Here is an 18,163-nt window from a genome sequence, read left to right on the forward strand (position 1 = left end):
GTTTTTTAGCATGTTCACCAAGTGACACCAAGGACAACCACCATAACTATCTAATTTTAGGACACTTTTACCACCTCAAAAAGAAACCACATACTCATTAGCTGTCACTGTTCATTCTCTCCTCCCCCAGTCCCTGGTAAGCACTAATCCACTTCCGTCTCTGTGGATTTGACTATTCTAGACATTTCATGTAAATGGAATTCTATCATATGCAACCTTTTGTAACTGGCTTCTCTCACTGTTTTCTAGGTTCATCCATGTTGTACCACATCTCAGGTTTCTTTCTATGGCAGAATAATATTCCATTCTTTGGTGGTACCACATTCTGTTCATTCATTCATATGTGGTTTTTAAAAATAAATTTTGAGCCAACAGCGAAAAACTGGAAGACTTAATACAAAATCCAGGTGTCCAGTACACCTTGAAAACTCAGAAAATTTAATGTCACCTTCCTCTTGGCGATGATGTGCAGTTACTGAGATCTCACGGCGCCCCCTCCCATCAGAGTGGCACGCTGTGCAACCCACTTAAGCCCTGATTGTTCCAACTCTCTTCTTGCCACTGTGGTGTCTTGTGTGGCTCTGGTGGGTTTGAGTTCCATCATGGATATGGTTTGGGTAGATGTTAGAATCCCTAACTCAACCTTCTGCATTCCAGTCTTCTCTCCCTCATGGGTTTACTTCCTGACCTCCTGACTACAACCCCTTAACTCACCTTTGATATTCGTAACAGCAGACAGTCAGAACTGACGATGATTCCATTCAAGTCATCTGCTCCCACCCAAGGACACAGTCTCACACCCTGAAAGAAACATGGTAAACTGACAAATTTCTATACAATTTGGCAGATGTCTTTGCTTGTGACATTTCAGTGGGCCCTCCATATTCCAGAACGGCAGCATGCACTATCTTAGCTTGTTTTGAGACCAAAATAAAACAACAAAACAAATCAAAAAGAAGCTCTTCACATCCTGGGTTGAGCACACGCTTCAAACCCTCTCAACTCTGTGTCAGAGCTCTGCGTTCACAGTAACCCCTGCTACCAGACACTTTGTCATCCTTTGTTCTTTTCCTTTTCTTCTAGAGGAAGAATTCAGATTATCCTCTGATAATTTGGACGTAAAAGACTCCCTTGCATTTAATGACTTAAAAAAAAAAAGACTTTCTACCAGTAAAGGGAAATAATAGATCCCAATGCTCTAAGTGTCTTATATAATTACTGTAATACGAAGAGCATTAGTATTTCCATAGACTTTACCTTACTGAACCGCATGTCTGCAAACATTTAAAGAAGCATAGTTCACATATGCATGTGCACACACACGCACACACATCCCCACTCACACACTATGTATGTGGCATAGAGACTGACTCAGCTTGAAAAAGCACAGGCCTAAGAGGACCATTAGTACTGCAGGACCCTACCAGGCTTTTTGTTCTGTTTTGTTTTGCACGAGACAGAGCCTCCCTCTGTAGCCCAGGCTGGGGTGCAATGGCGCCGTCTCGGCTCACTCCAACATCCTTCTCCTGGGTTTGAGCAATCCTCCTGCCTCAGCCTCCCAAGTAGCTAGGACTACAGGCATGCACCACCATGCCCAGGTAATTTTTGTATTTTTAGTAGAGACGGGGTTTTACCATGTTGGCCAGGCTGATGGCGAACTCCTGACCTCAGTTGATCCACCCGCTTCAGCCTCCCAAAGTGCTGGGATTACAGACTTGACCCACGCCAATTTTGTGTTTTTTAGTAGAGACAGGGTTTTGCCATATTGGCCAAGCTGGTCTTGAACTCCTGACCTTAGATGATCCGCCTCCCAAAGGGCTGGAATTACAGGTGTGAGCCACCGCGCCCTGCCCAGTACAGGGCTTTTTATACATGGAGTTTGACAATGTCTTGCCGAAGTCTGACAAACCTGCAAAAATATGTTTTACTCCTCCTAGTAAACATAAGCGAGTAGGAAAAGATGTAATTTTTTTTCCCAGAGGTAGAGGTTTTATTGCGTAAAACACTGGATAAAACTGGGCTGCTTCAAAGACATTTTATTCTAACAGCAGAAAGAAAACAGTCATTGCTGAAAAAACAACTTTTAATACTTTCTATACCAGAATAAAGTTCTGTCAACTGATGTATTATAATAATAAATAATGACCAAGAATAAACTTTAAATACAAAGTTTTCTACTTGTTACAAGCATAGCAACAAAATCCTCTACTCCTATTGATCTCAGATTTCCTCCAAGATAGATTTTTTTTTCTTTGCGTAGGAATGTAGACAGTATTATGACCAGCATCACAGACTACAGAAGTTACAGGGAAAAAACCTGACATGTTTAGATATGAGAACCTGATGACATTCAGAAACTGACGCTGCATCACTGTGGCTGTCACTTGTTTGTATTACAAGTTACAAATGTTCTGGAAAGAAGGCCTGTGTCAGAGGGGGAAGAAGGACAGTAGCACTGGACAAAATGGAATCAACACACACGCCACAAAGAAGAGGGGATGTTCCCAGTGTCACAAACAGAATTATTGCCTGTCGCATCTGAGGATGCTGAAAAGACACAAAAAAATACTGAAAGAGCTCCCAAAGTGCTAGAAATGGAATGTGGCTCTCATTTTTTCCCCCACTTTTTTTCCTCTTTTTTTTCTTTTTTCTTTTTTTTTCATCTTTTTTTTTTCTTTTTTTTAATTTTTCTTTGCTAAGATACCAAAGGCAGAGCAAACACAGAAAGCAAGGGACTGGCACAGTCACCAAACACAGTAGTGCAGTTAAAATCCTAAAGCTTACTACAGTCGGAAAGTTTTCAATAACATTTCAGTCCTTTCTCTAGGATCATAGAAACAGTTGCATTAAGTTTATCAACTCGATTTAAGTAAGGCAGTGAGAACTATACTAGAAAAACAAGAAAGCAGCTTGCTCTATGCCAGATGGGTCCAAGTTGCACAGCGACCTCATTTACACTGAAACCTCGGTTAGATGACACCCTTTTGACAGCATATGCAAACCGGATTCCTTATTAGCCTGAGATTCTTTCTGGTCTCAGGATAGCACTAAGAATTTTATTTACATTGATTGCAGTTTAGTATTTTTGTAAACTGCTGTAGGCAGAGCTGAAGTTTTTAAGGCCCTGGGGTTTAATCTGTGCTCCCAGCCTGCAAGGAAATATTGACTTTTTTTTTTTTAAGTCTGAATGATTTTGTTTTAGAAGAAGTTAATACTTTCATACTTCTCTACCACCACAAGCAACAGCACCAATTTCATGTCACTCAAAGGAAGCATGTTAAAAGGCTCAACTTTACACCATGCTAGCAGATTCAAGAATAAACCTTTAACTAGTCTTCTTAAATCATTTTTTTAATGAGTTAAGTGTTTCATTATTGACACTCAAAATCTCCTTCTGTGTGGTGCAGAACTTGATAAATTTGGAGTATCCAATCAGTAGAAAATCTAAAATCTACAAAAATATAGAACACATTTGTTTTACAAAAACAGACATTTTAACTCAAACAGTTTTCATCATTAGAGATAGAGAGCAGGATGTTTAGATTCATATTTTAATACAAGCTATTTCATAAGAGCTTGCTGGAGAAGAAAATCTTGCTTCATATCTGTGACACTTATAAAAACCAACACATGAAAAAAAATCTGATAATAAGGACCGGAGCAGCCTTCATTCAAGTAAAATTTTAAAAATCATAATAAAAAAATCTATTATTACCTAAATTTTAATTGCTCACCAGCATCTTCTATGGATGGGGTTAGCTAGTTTTTCTAACAACATTTTATGTAATGTACCCTACTTTTTAATAGCAACTTCCTTCTTCATCCAAAATTTTTTTTTAAAAAAGAAAAAAAGACCACCAAGAACAATTTGATCTAAAAAAAGGAATTACTCATCAAACCTGCAATGGACGTTTGTCTGCAGACACTTCCTGATCATTGATTTCATTTGGCTGTGTATTTTGTAAAAATGCGCATTTGAGATCTCAATCCTCTGCAGTGCCGGTCAGCCCTGGCGCTGGCTGCGGGCTGTCTAAGGTTTCTCCAAGAGTGCAGTTACGACACCACGTGAATTGATTTTCTCTGCAGTGACCGCTCCAGTCTGACTGGCACCGCAGCTGCCTCCCGACACATCTCATTAGGGTTCTAGGCAAATGACAGCAGCTGGTGTCAGATTATAGAGGTGTTTTCAACAACGAAAACACAGCCCCTCCATCTTCAACGCAACACTAAATCATTTAGATGGTATCGTTTTTCGGTTAAGAGCATTATTTTTGGACAAAAACGACTTTCGAGTTGGAAGGGCCCCCAGCTCTCTCCAGCTCGGAGGGCACCAAGAATTTTTGAAATCAGTTTTCTCCCACCTGCATTGTTTTGGAAGTACTTGTTGCCGGGTAACAGTTTAGCAGCCATTTTCAAGGGCTGGGGAATTTTTTTTTAATATATATATAGATATCTTTTAAAATTTTTTAAATGTTCTATACACTATTAGGGGGGTTGTACATGATTTTTTCCCCTTGGAATGCAGTTAGCAAACTTTTACCAGATGCATAATGTTAAAACTGTGTAAAATACTATTGCAATATACAGGTTGGTCTGCTCAGTTGGTCTCCTCCTGGCCCTTGCTGCCCTCTTCCGTGAGGTCTGCAGAGCTCCCCGCCTTGACAGCTGTAGGCTCCTCGAAATTCCCAGAAGCCTCCGAGTCGACCCTGGAGCGCTTGAACCTGCGGTCGGGATACTGACTGTTGTCAAAAGGCATGCGATGGACGCAGAGGACATGGGTCTTCAGGTTCCCCTTCTGAGAGGCACTGTAGGGACAGTAGCGGCACTGGAAAGGCCTGTGACCTGTGGGCAGAAAGAGTGGCCGGTCAGCACTGCTGCTCACACCTTCCTGGCCCCCAGGGCTCAAAAGATCATAATTGCAATCACCAGTATGATCAATATTATTATTACTTTGCAAAAATCAAATAGTAAGGGTTAGAAAAGCAGCCGATACATCAGGCACATAAGCTAAGATTTAGAAGCTCTTCCCATCCCTGAATATTTGTGTTGTTGTTTTGAGAGATGAAGTCTCGTTCCTCACCTTAGGCTGGCAGAGCAGTGGTGCGATTATATCTCACTGCAGCCTCAAACTCCTGGGCTCAAGCCATCCTCCCACCTTAGCCTCCAGAGTAGCTGGGACTACAGGTACACCACAATGCCCAGCAATTTTGTTTGTTTGTTTTAGAGGCAGGATCTCGCTATGTTGCCTAGGCTGGTCTCAAGCTCCTGCCTCAAGGGAGCCTCCTTTTTCAACCTCTTTAGCAGCTGAGATTACAGGTGCAAGCCACCACACCAGGCTCTAGCTAGAGTTTTGAACCCAGACTTTCTAGGTAATTGAAGATAAGCCTCCCCATACCTGAATTTTTTTCTATAAAGGGTTAAATAGTAAATAGTTCCAGATTTGCAGGCAAAGAGGCAAAATCCAAGATATTGTGTAGGTATTTAGAGAACAAGACAGGAAACAAATATTCCTCAACTTTTTGTTGATGAAATTCAAAACTTTATTTATGGACACTGAAATTTAAATTTTATATCAATTTCATGTGGGGTGAACTACTGTTATTCTCATTTGAGTTTTTTTCCTAAACACTAAAAAAATGGAAAAACCATTCCTAGCTCACAGACTATATAAAAACAAACAATTGCTGGGCACAGTGGCTCATACCTGGAATCCCAACACTTTGGGAGGCTGAGGCAAGTCAGTCGTTTGAGCCCAAGAGTTTGAGATCAGCCTGGGCAACATGGTGAGACTGTCTGTACAAAAAAATTTAAAAATTAGCCAGGGACATGCCTGTGGTCCCAGCTACTCAGGAGGCTTAGGCGGGAGGATCACTTGAGCCGGGTGTTGGAGGCTGCAGTGAGCTATGATGGTGCCAGTGCACTACAGCCTGGACAACAAGCAAGACCCTTTCACAAACACAAAGAAGAAACAAACAAACAAAAAACCAGACAATAGTTCGATTTGGCCCACGAGCTACACTTTGCTGACCCCAATTCTGCACAAAGACCATAAATCCTTCCATCTGGAAGTCTGACTCAGGCCTCAGGGCAAAGCCATTTCATGTTCTTATCCTCCCATTAACTCTTTATTGTTGAGCAAACCAAGAATGGCAAGGGAGCGTGTGTTTGGGGGTGGGGTGAGTGAGGGGTGTCACCCAAGTCTTGCTCTTAGGCAGAGTTGGAAGGGCTGAGCTGGGGGATTTCTAGAGTCTGAGGGTCTCAGGGGCAGCAGCAGAAGTTGTGGGGACCAGGAGAAAGACGAACAGGTAATCAAGGCCAGCATGAGTTTTAAAGAAGGTAGATTTTGAATAGTGACTCTTGAAACAAAACCTTCCTAGAAAGACTGTAATTTGGAACAGGAGATGGATTCTTGCGGAAGTTCACCTAATCCTCCAAGCGCAACATCTCTACCCTGATGCATCACAGCCATGCACAGACTCTACCATCTCAAGGAACTGGTAAAACATCTGGCTGGGGAAGTTATTCTGAAGCAATGGCATCACCCCTGCTTCCGGGAAGCTGTTGATGAGCCATTCCTGGAAGCTTTCATGTGCTGTTTCACCCAGCACTCAGAGAGGTCAGGGCCCAGAGCTGGGTTTCATTTGCTCAAAAAAAGAAACAAGTAAATAAATGGAGAGCTCCATCATTGGCTCCAGAAAACAAACCAACACATATTCAGCACTTTTTCTAAAGCAGTAATAGCAGTCCTGTGTCTATTCAGCAAAACAATGTTGTTCCTGAAAAACAGGAAGCCAGTGCAACGTTGGAAGCAGAAGCTCACTTTCCCACTGAATTGCACCCAGTGCTAAATTCTTGCTTCTTGTTGGGCTTCTGGAGTTCACTGCCTCTTTGTTCCCTCATAACCAACTGGTGTCCAGGACTAATCCATTCTACCTGTTGAATCTTTTCCTTCGCAATGCTGACTTCAGAACCAGGTCCAGTGTGTACTAATTATTGTCTAGACTATGAACATGGCAGTACGCAGGGGGCCTTCATGCTTCCAGTTTCCCACTTCCAGCCTGTCCTTCCCAGGGACAGCAGAACGAGTGCCTAAAGCAGAAGCTCAGCCTGTGATTTCTTTGCCCCAAATCTTTGATGGCCACTGGCCTCCAAAGGAATAACAGGACTTTCATGGCTCAATCCTAAATCACCTTTCCATTCCACGCTACAGCACAACCCCTTTTGCCCACACCAAACCAAACATCAGATGGTCTCTGCACGTAGATGTCACTGCGCAGTGTCTCCATAGCCTTGCTTGTCTACCCTCTCTCTGAAATGCCACTTCATTCTCTGCAGGCTCAAACCAACTTCTCTATTCAGGCTTTCATCAGTGGGATGCCTGCTTTGTGGGCCTGAGTGTAGGTACTGGTCCTCCCAAAAGGCTGTGACTTCCTGGGGCAAGGACCATCACCATCTCAGTGTTATGAATGACAAGCCCAGTACCTGGCACAAAGCAGGTAGGCATGAACTATTTATTATCTTCTTGTATCACCTTGCCTTTTTCTAAGGAATTATACATTTTTAGATTTTCTTTTTTTTTTTTTTTTTTTTTTTTTGACGGAGTCTCGCTCTGTTTCCCAGGCTGCAGTGCAGTGGCATGATCTCAGCTTACTGCAACCTCCGCCTCCTGGGTTCAAGCGATTCTCCCGCCTTAGATTCCCCGAGTAGCTGGGATTACAGGCATGCACCACTATGTCCAGCTAATTTTTGTATTTTTAGTAGAAATGGGGTTTCTCCATGTTGGCCAGGCTGGTCTCAAACTCCTGACCTCAGGTGATCTGCCCACTTTGGCCTCCCAAAGTGCTGGGATTACAGACGTGAGCCACCATGCCCAGCCAGGAATTATACATTTTTGGATAGTGCTTCTGCTTCTTCTGTTTCTACTGTTGTCCCTAACACAAGGCTGAATTTGATCAACCTTCCCACTTCAAGAAGCCAATTTGCAAATCTACAGACTTCGGAGTTAAGAACAAAATAAAGTACAAGAATAGTGCACTTGCTGTTGGCCCTTCCTGACAGCCAACCACAGGAGGAAGAGTACCGCTAGCACCAGGGGCCGGTGCCATGATTGCCAGGTAAGAGAAGGAGTCCCCAGGGTGACTGCCCACTTGCTGTCTTGCCACCCTTTTCACCTTAAGGGCTTGCTCACCTAGGGAAGGCCCTGGGTTGGGAGGGGAAGGACAACTAGACATATTTCTAATGCAAATTTACGATTGTACAAAAAAATTCAAATGGTCCCTGTTCTTCATGACCTGGGAGTTAGGGCATAGGATGGAATTAGAATGCCAATCAGAAGCAATGGGATGGGCAAAGCCACGCCCATTCTCCCTACCTTAATGGTGAATCTAAGTCAGGGCTAAGCTGGGCATCAGTGAGCTCCAAGTAGATCCTCCTGGCCAAGCAGCTTAGAGACAACACAGAGCCTCCAAGATTCAGCCATCCAATTTTTCAAGTTATCATCCTTGTGGACTCGAAGCTATGCCCACGCCCACGACTCACTGACAGAGGGTTCCAGCTACTCTGAAATGGACACTATTGAGCAAGAAAAAGGCGGGCTCAATTTGTAGCTGGAGGCCTACAAGCCAACTGAAGGTCGTCCCAAACAACACAGAGAAGGAGCAAGACACCGGGAAACCTGAGAAATGTTTCGGGGCTTTGGCCAAAGCTTCTCTGACATGGACAGTATTTTCCATGTTTCTACGGAAGGGCAGCTCTGTAGCAGTTCATGGACAAAGGCTGGCCACTGTCCTAATTGCCATGGCTCAGATAAAGCTAGGGCTAAGTCATTCGTTTATTCATTATATGGGAATAATTAATTGATGGAGAATGTCACTGTCATATGACAAGTCTTTTGAGTAAAGAACTCCAAATAATAAATAAAAATAAAAAATAAAACCAAAACATTTGGTACCATGATCCAAAGAGGCCAGCAGCACTATGAAACAAAGTGATCAAACCTCAGTATCGTTTATAAATCTGCCCCACTTTACCAGGATGACACTGGTTCTTCCATTCTTCAGTTGTTTTTGTTCATCAGCAAAACTGTCTATTGTATTTTCCTCCTTTTTTTTTTTTTTTTGAGACGGAGTTTCGCTCGTTGTTCAGGCTGGAGTGCAGTGGTGTGATCTCTGCTCACTGCAAGCTCTGCCTCCCTGGTTCTTGCCATTCTCCTGCCTCAGCCTCCTGAGTAGCTGGGACTACAGGCACCCGCCACCACACCCGGCTAATTTTTTGTATTTTTTTTAGTAGAGACAGGGTTTCACCATGTTAGCCAGGATGGTCTCAATCTCCCGACCTCGTGATCCGCCCGCCTCAACCTCCCAAAGTGCTGGGATTATAGGTGTGAGCCATGGCACCCAGCCAACTGTCTACTGTATTTTCTGTTGTCACATTACTGAGTAATAATTTCATGATGAATCCCATGCTACATGGAAGCCACTCTCCCTACAAATGATACTGCCACAGGAGTGATGCAACATGCCTCCTGGCAAACTAAAATGTGAACCTCAGATATCACTTTTATTTGCAATGAAAGCCTTTTTGATTTGGCCAACTTGGTATAAAAGCACTTAGTATATTTTTTCCACCAATCAATTTTAAAATATTAATCATGATTTTATCCTATGGTTGTATTTTGAATCTCTGTTTCTTGGGAATAGTCAAAATGTATAATAATAATTCTGGCAGATTTGAATACTTCACTGGTCAAAACATTAGTATTGAACTGGTTTCATTTTCACTTAGGTAAGATGGAAATCTATATGTAAATCCATCTAAAGCCATGCACGTATCCATTTGTAGAAAGAAGTCTATATGATGCTAGAATCATAATAAATCCAGATCTTGCAATTTAACTAGTAAGTAGAAGCTTTGTAGATAATACTGATAGTACCTAAAGACCCTGAAGGCCTTCATTCCACAGTTTTTCACATACATTTTTGCATGTTTATCCTAATATTTGAGCTTTGGACTATTTTGCCAAGGGATGACATCAGTGCCATTGTACAGATGAGAGAGCTGAGATACAGTGAACCTAGAAGGTTTGGCTTTAAAACAAATTTCCAATGGATATAAAGTACTTAGTCACCCTCATTCTCTAAACTTATTACAAAGACTATGATTAAAATGTGTGTTTATAAGCTCACACACACACACACACACACAATGTGTTAGTTTATACACAATTACAATGCATTTTATTCTGTATCCATAATATTGTTTATAGACACACACACACACACACACACACACACACACACATCTTTCTGAGTTGTTTGCTGAAAGGCTCCCATGAGACTGATGTGGAAGAAAGTTCTATGAAGAAATGAAAGGCCCACCCTTGGGGAAGTTGACTGGGAGAAGCTATGATAGGCCCGGAAGAAGCCATTATATTTTCCCAAGAATCAAATATAACTGAAAGCCTTATCTTTTGATGATGAGAACATTTATTCCCAAACAGAAAGCTGTTGCTATGCACAGTACTGTTGGACATGACACATTTCTGAGTCCAAGTAAATCTGGATAAAAAGTTCCAAATGTCTCTCTACCATTTGTCCCTGTGAAAGCCCCTGATGATAATAAGACTGGGATCTGTTGGCTTTGGGTCAGAGAACATAAGCAAGTGCTCCAGAAAAAAAAAAAAAAAAAAAAAAGTGCTGAGCTCTGCTGAATACGTCCCTGTGGATTTCACATATTTCTGACAGCAGAGACCCTCCTGAAGGCAGCAGCAGCAAAAGGGGCCCATGGAACAACGCCAGAAGACATTCCTGCTGAGGTGGCTGTGGGTTTAGAGGAATTGAGATCTCTCTAGACGGACGTAGGCCATCTCATCCCCAGAGGAGAAGCTGCTGCAGTCCCAGAGGTGACAAGGCAGCCCCTCAGTGGCCTGCACACTTCCATCTATCTCATTTTTTTTTTTTTTTTTTTTTGAGATGGGCTCTCACTCTTGTTGCCCAGGCTGGAGTGCAATGGTGCGATCTCAGCTCACTGCAACCTCCGCCTCCCGGGTTTAAGTGATTCTCCTGCCTCAGCCTCCCAAGTAGCTGGGATTACAGATGCCTGCTACCACGCCCGGGTAATTTTTGTATTTTTAGTAGAGGTGGGGTTTCACTATGTTGGTCAGGCTAGTCTCGAACTCCTGACCTCATGTGATCTGCCCACCTCAGCCTCCCAAAGTGCTGGGATTACAAGCATGAACCACTGTGTCCAGCCCATCTATCTCATTTTAATGAAACAAAAGACCAGCCATGTTGCCTGTGCCATCTTAGTTGACTGGACCTAGACTCGGGGATTCCTAGAGGTGCAAGGAAGATGCTAATGTCCATCAATGTTGAAGATGCAGAATAAGTATTAAGACAGACTTGGGTCAAGCAGGCTTCCACTGTGGTGGAACTGAAGAGAGTAAGAACACCCACTCCTGCCAGCTCCCCGTTGGAGACAGCATCAAGGCAATGGCCTCTCCCAAGTTGAACCTGCTAAGAAGCACCACACTCCAGGATGGCCTTGGGTCAAACAGGAAGACCCAGGGCTCTCTTGTTCTGGCACCTTTGCTTTACTTTCAGGGCCCTCCTTCTCCCCAGTGGACCGAGGAGCTTGGGTTCCTACCACTGTTTCCCTCCTCTGTAAGGCTGCTAAGCTACTAGCACCCTGAACTTCAGTCTCCCCTCTCTCTGACCTTGGTCAACCATTGGAACACAAGGCTTCCATTTCCACACCTTGATAATGACGCAATAATACTGACACCTATATCACAGGAGTGCTGTGAGCATCAGATGACGGTATGTGACACATTGACAAATGATGAAGAACTCCAAGATGTCGGCTGCTTGTCGTTGGCATGGCTGCTGTTTCCAATGTTGTCATCGTGCTGTTGATCTAAGCTGGCTCAGGGGAAGCTCTACCTGGTTCTTCATTGAAAGTACGGACTTAGCAAGTGCCTCCTGTGCCACTGTCCTGTGCTTCCTGCCACAGGTAGCACCATGAAAGCTTAAGGGACTGTCTCTCTTTGGGGCATAGGCATTTGAATGGGGGATCTGGGAAACAGAAGGACCTTCAAAGCCCAAAGGAACAAGCTGTTAACAGGCGCATTTCACTGGGAGAAAGTTCAGCAAATGTGAGATAGAATTTGATGTGGGTGAGGCCTCTTGCCAGAAGGAACTCCCCATTTAGAAGGCAGGGCTAAGTTGGCTGGGGGCCAGGTCCCAAACAGCACTGGGAGGCAGTGCGGGCTGTGATATTGTATAGGTGATGGGGAGCTCCCGTAACACCTGCCAGGAGGAATCTGAGCCTCTGAGCATCTCCCCCTCCTCATCTCCCTTAAAGCCCCCATAGTTTGCTGTACTCTGGCCACAGGAGACTTCTGTCTGTTCTCCAAATGCATCATGCTCTTTCCTGCCCCGGGACCTTTGCTCGATCCTCCCTGATCGTCTCCTCGATCTGGACTCTGCCTGCCCCTACTTCATCCAATTCCTGCAGCCTCATCCTCCAGGCCTCCATGCAGTTGTCTCTGCCTGGGGAAGGCCTCCCGGATGACCCCAGACCCACCACCATGGCTGTGACACACATCCCAGCACACGCCTCTTCCTCAGCCCGGCTGCTAGCAGAAGCTGAACAAATAAAACAATCACGGCTGTCTTCCCCACCAGGCAGACTGTCAGCTCCACGGGGGCAAGGACTGAGCTTTTATTTTGGGGTTGTTTGGGTTTTTTGATGATTGTTGTTACTCACCACCCAGCACGGTGCTTGGCACATCACAGATTTCCGCCAAGCATTTTTTTCCAGCAAAGGAACAGATGAATGAAAGAGGTTGCCAGGAGATAGGAAAGAGAGACAGTGCTACTGCAGTCTGAGGGGCACGCCTGAGCCCAGGCACAGGAGCAGGAAGCCTGGGTCAGTGCAGCATCCTAGGAGCAGGTCAGCAAGGTACAGGGGAAGCTCAGTGAAGAGGGTGAACAGGGGCCAGGCACACAGGACCCACTGGGAGCTTTGCCCTCATTCCATGGGAGAAGAGAATTGGGAAGACTTTTCCAGCACTGCCGCCACATCAGTTCCCAGAATGTTCCCAATCCCCATCTATCTGTATCCGGGCTCGGAGCCCTGGTAGTGTGGCCAGATGAGGGCCCCCCCAACCGCCCGTCTCACCTCACTCCCCTCTCTCTACCTCTCGCTTTGAGGCCATCAACATTTCCCATCACTGCCATGCGAAAAGTAAGTACATCATACGTTAATTTGTATTGTCACTGCGCCGTAGAGCCGTGGTAAAGAGCACATTCATTTTTAATCCACTATGAATAATATATAAATATGTATACAGTGCGGAGGGTCAAGAGGAGTAAGGAGAAAGCAAGTCGTACATTGTTTATAACAAAAGTGGGGAAACGAGATATTTTTCTTACTTGCTAGGATGGAAATATCTGCTCTTTCCCCACACCTAAGGGGGAGTAGAAAATGCCTGCCCTTGGGAGGACCATCCATTCATTACAGCTCCACACTTGTGGGCAGCTAGCTTTGTGGAAGAGAGGGGGCTGCATCTGTGGGGCTTCCAGACTTTCCAAACTGATGGCTTCTCCTCAAGTGTGCCGGCAGATGATAAGAAAGTGGGGAGAGGGGAGGTGACCACCCTGTGGTGTTTAGTCCTGGGGTGGTGACAGTGCCCATTGGTGAACATGTTCTGGTACCCACTCATCAAAGTGCACCAGCATGAGTGGCCTCAGTCGGTCCTCAAGACTGTCAGTAGGGAGATATGGCAGAGGGATGTCTTCCCACCTTACAGACATGAAATCCCCGATCCAGGGAGATTAAATGATCATCCAAAGTCACACGTATGGAACTTACTGCTTACTGATCAGGAATTCAACTTCATGTCTTCTCTAAAAGAATGCTCGTCTCTCCACCTGCTCCTGCCGTGGTCTGCAACCTGCTTGCTGGAAGAGTCTCTACAAAGAGGGGCCTCTGGTTAGGAGTCAAAGATGTTCCAAGAGGTGGTCCATGAACCCCCTGAAGGGGTGTGTACCATGCGTATGTGTGTGTTTGTGTGTGTGTTTGTGTTTGTGTATGTGTTTGTGTGTCTGTGTTTGTGTATGTGTTTGTGTGTCTGTGTGTTTGGTTTGTGTGTGTTTGTGTGTGTGTGTGTTTTTGTGTCTGTGTGTGTGTTTGTGTGTCTCTGTGTGTTTGTGTTTGTGTGTGTCTGTGTGTGTTGGTGTGTGTGTTTGTGTTTGTGTGTGTCTGTGTGTGTTTGTGTGTGTCTGTGTGTGTTTGTGTGTGTGTGTGTGATATAGCACATGCACCAGATGTCACTCCCCTTACAGGCACAGAAGCCCATCAAAGCTGGGCATCGAGCACGAGGAACATCATTTTCAGAGCATGGGATCACGAAATATCTCTACCGCAGAAGGGCGTCCTGCATCCACGTTTGACAGTCCCATTGCCTAGAAGGGAGCAGGTGATCAAGTGGAGGGAAGCGGCCTCAGAATCAGTTCCCACACACAGGGCTGTAAGGCTTGGGAACAGCCACTGCCCACTAGCACCCAGAGGGGCTCCCTATAAGACACTTCTCCCAGAGCTGCACAACCAGCGCCTCCTGAACTCCTCGAAATTAGGAACATTTAGGCAATGCCTGCAGCTAGGTAAGAAATTGGCTCCCCCTATAGGTCAATTGGATACATTAAAAATTCAGGGCCACGGGAGGCTCAGGCCTGAAATTCCACAGCTTTAGGAGGCCAAGGCAGGAGGATTGCTAGAGGCCAAGAATTCGAGACCAGCCTGCACAACATAATAAGGCCTCATCCCTACAAAAATTTTTAAATGAGCCAAGTATGGTGGCACACATCTGTAATCCCAGCTACTCAGGAGCCTGAGGCAGGAGGGTCACTTGAGCCCGGGAGTTGGAGATTGCCGTGAGTGGTTGGAGTGCCAGTGCACTACAGCATGGGCAACAGAGCAAGACTCTGAGAAAGAGAAGGAAGAAAGGAAGGAAGGAAAGTAAGAAAGGAGGAAGGAAGGAAGGAAGGAAGGAAGGAAGGAAGGAGAGAAAGAAGGAGGGAGGGAGGGAGGAAGGATAGAGAAAGAAAGAGGGAGAGAGAAGGAGGAAGGGAGGGAGAGAAAGGCAGACAGAGAGAAAGAAGGAAAGAAAGAGAGAAAGAAGGAAAGAAAGAAAGAAAGAAAGAGAAAGAAAGAAAGAAAAAAGAAAGAAAGAAAGAAAGAGAAAGAAAGAGAAAGAAAGAAAGAAAGAAAGAGAAAAGAAAGAAGAAGGAAAGGAAGGAAGGAAGGAAGAAAGAAAAAAGAAAGAAAGAAAGAAAAAGAAAGAAAGAAAAGGAAGGAAGGAAGGAAGGGAAAGAAAGAGAGAGGGAGGGAGGAAGAAAGGAAGGAAAGAGAAAGAAAGAGGGAGAGAGAAGGAGGGAGGGAGGGGGAGGGAGGGAGAGAGAGAAAGAAAGAAAGAAGGAAGGAAAGAAAGAAAGAAAGAAGAAAGAAAGAGAAAAAAGAGAGAAAGAGAAAGAAGAGAGAGAGGAGAGGAGAAAAAAGAAATTCAGCTCCCCAGAGTGGGCCCTGCCGGCCTGGGGGGAATCCACTGGGTATGGTGGTACAACAGGTTCATGAGTGGGTCAGGCCTGCAGGGTGCTAGGCTGGTCTTCACTTGGGGACCTTGAAGCCCCTCACCATCACCTGCTGCTTCCTTTGAATATTTACTGCTTTGACCCTGAGGCTGCAAAATGGGAGAATGCCAGCCCAGGACCCTGGCAATCCTGCCTTCAGCTTCAAGAGGCTCAGCGGCTCAGCAAGGCAATGAGAGAGGTAAAAATATACATAAAGAATCACTAGGCCCACAGAGAGAGCCGTTTTCTCAGTTGCACATATACTTTAAAAAAATTTCCTAATTCCAAATAGGCGAGAATGATTCCAATCAGGTACGTAATTTATGTTTTCAGTTTTAAAAAAATATTCATCCATCTCATCAAAGATGCTAAAACACTTTGGAATATCCTTAGTACAAATAAATTTAGGTTTCAAATTTCCTGTGATTTGGGTTTTAATTTAGAAGGCTACCCAAAAAAAATGTACTTATTTTACAAGTGCATTTTGATCTATGTGGTAATGGATTGAAGACATCTGTGTGAACTCAAGCTTAACTTCATATTTATAATATAGATGTGTGTATATACAGGAGTTAGTACACAAGCATATATTTCCTTATTCTGTCAGCTGAGAGGGTCTAGAAGTGGTGACATTGGTTTCTAATACCACTCTCAAAAAAAGGGAACCAGGGCTCCTTGGAGAAATGGTTGATTCCAGGACTGGGATAGGAAATACACCAAAATAATCCTGGGGCATTTAGTGCTGGAAAGTAAGAAAGTACTAAAAAAAATGCCCCACATATTGATGGTGGAGTGGGGGGTGTCAGATTAGCACAGAGCTTGCTGAAGAAGCCCCCATACCCAAAGCTAGAACCATTTGAGTAACAAAGTAAACAACATAATATCAGATTATGACCCAGAGTCTAAAATAAATACCCACAAATCATACTGGCATAAATGATTGCATCAATAAATACAGGGGGAAGGATTGACAAATGCCTTGTGCATTCCAAATAATTTTGTAGCTATTTCTTGCTCAAGGAGACAGAGTATATCTCCCTACTCCTTAAGAGTGGACTGCGCCAAGTGACTTCCTTCCAAAGAGCACAGTATGGAAAGGGACGGGAGAGTAACTTCCGTGGAGAAACCCGACAAACATGACCTCAGCCAGCTGACCAAGGCCAGGCTGACAGCATGTGCCCTTGATTTGATATGATGAGAATGGTAATTTACCTCTGTGGTCTTCCTTCCCTAAATCCATAACCCCAGTCTACACACGAGAAATTGCAACTGAGGGATGTTCTGCAGAATACTCCTGGAAACTGTCAAGGTCATCAGAAACAAGAAAAGTGAGAAACTATTGCAGCCAGGAAGGTGGAAGGAGACAGGACACCTAAGGTAATATGGTATCCTGGAGCAGAACAGGATACTGGATAAAAACTAAAAAACTAAGAATACAATATGGACTTTATTTAACAATAATGTGTCAATATTGCTTTGTAAATTGTGACAAACATACCCTACCAATGTACGATGTTAATAACAGTGGAAAATGGCAGTGAAATCTATGGCAGTTCTCCGTATTATCTATGCAAACTTTTTTTTTTCTTTTTTTCGAGACTGAGTCTTGCTCTGTCACCCAGGCTGGAGTACAGTGGCGTGGTCTCAGCTCACTGCAGCCTCCACCTCCCAGGTTCAAGTGATTCTCCAGACTCAGCCTCCTGCGTAGCTGGGACTACAGGCACACGCCAGTGGATCCAGCTAATTTTTGTATTTTTAGTAGAGACAGGGTTTCACCATGTTGGCCAGGCTGGTCTTGAACTCTTGACCTCAGGTGATCTGCCTGCCACGGCCTCCCACAGTGCTGGGATTACAGGAGTGAGCCACCACATCTGGCATCTATGAAACATTTTTATAAATCTAAATCCATACTAAAATTAAAAGTTTATTTTGAAAGTTTATTTAAAAGTGGATTTGATTGATTTTCTTGAACAGGAAGAAACCAACACCCCACATCAAGTGATGCTTCCAAAGTCACAGAACCAAACAGGTAATACTTAACTTCTGTTGACACGAAAACTTCAGGAGGGCATATGGCACACCCACAGTCTGCTGGGCCTGCAACCCAAGGATCAGGGAAGGCAGCACAGCAGATTTTGAGAAATCACCACTGCCCTGCTAGCGTGCAGCATTTTTCATTATTCAAGCACAGTGATGAAGACTGTAGATTCTCAAGCCAGACACCAAGGCTCAAACGTATCTGCCTCTTATCGGTTGTGTGTGCTCTTGAGCCAGCTAGTTAACCTTTCTAAGTCTCAGTTTTCTCATCTGTAAAATGGGTGCAATAATAATAATAGCTCCCTGATAGGATTGCTGTGAGGATTCAATGAGATGAGACCTGATGCTTAGCACAAAGTGCAGCACATAAAGTTAAATGAGTGTTTGCTAGAACAGGCTGTAAGTATTAAAATACTCCATCTATTACGTGCCCATTGCATGGCAAACTTGAACTTCAAATGGGAGCTGTGCATTTTGATTCCTCTGCCAATGCTGAA

General features: G+C 44.3%; 1 protein-coding gene across 10 annotated transcripts in view; it reads right to left on the minus strand.

Moving 5' to 3' along the window:
* Positions 1 to 1,961: 1,961 nt before the first annotated feature.
* The window catches only part of ZNF536 (zinc finger protein 536), a 487,537-nt gene continuing 471,335 nt past the window's right edge, over positions 1,962 to 18,163 (minus strand). For 9 of the 10 annotated variants that reach the window (XM_030820267.1, XM_030820269.1, XM_030820271.1 and 6 more), the window contains one exon: positions 1,962 to 4,842. In XM_030820267.1, coding sequence (XP_030676127.1) covers positions 4,598 to 4,842 — 245 coding nt within the window. In that variant the 3' untranslated portion in view covers positions 1,962 to 4,597. The remainder of the gene's footprint in view (positions 4,843 to 18,163) is intronic. The other variant, XM_030820274.1, reaches the window with a different exon arrangement.

Source organism: Nomascus leucogenys, chromosome 10 (genome assembly GCF_006542625.1).
Source record: "Nomascus leucogenys isolate Asia chromosome 10, Asia_NLE_v1, whole genome shotgun sequence".
Lineage (NCBI taxonomy): Eukaryota > Metazoa > Chordata > Mammalia > Primates > Hylobatidae > Nomascus > Nomascus leucogenys.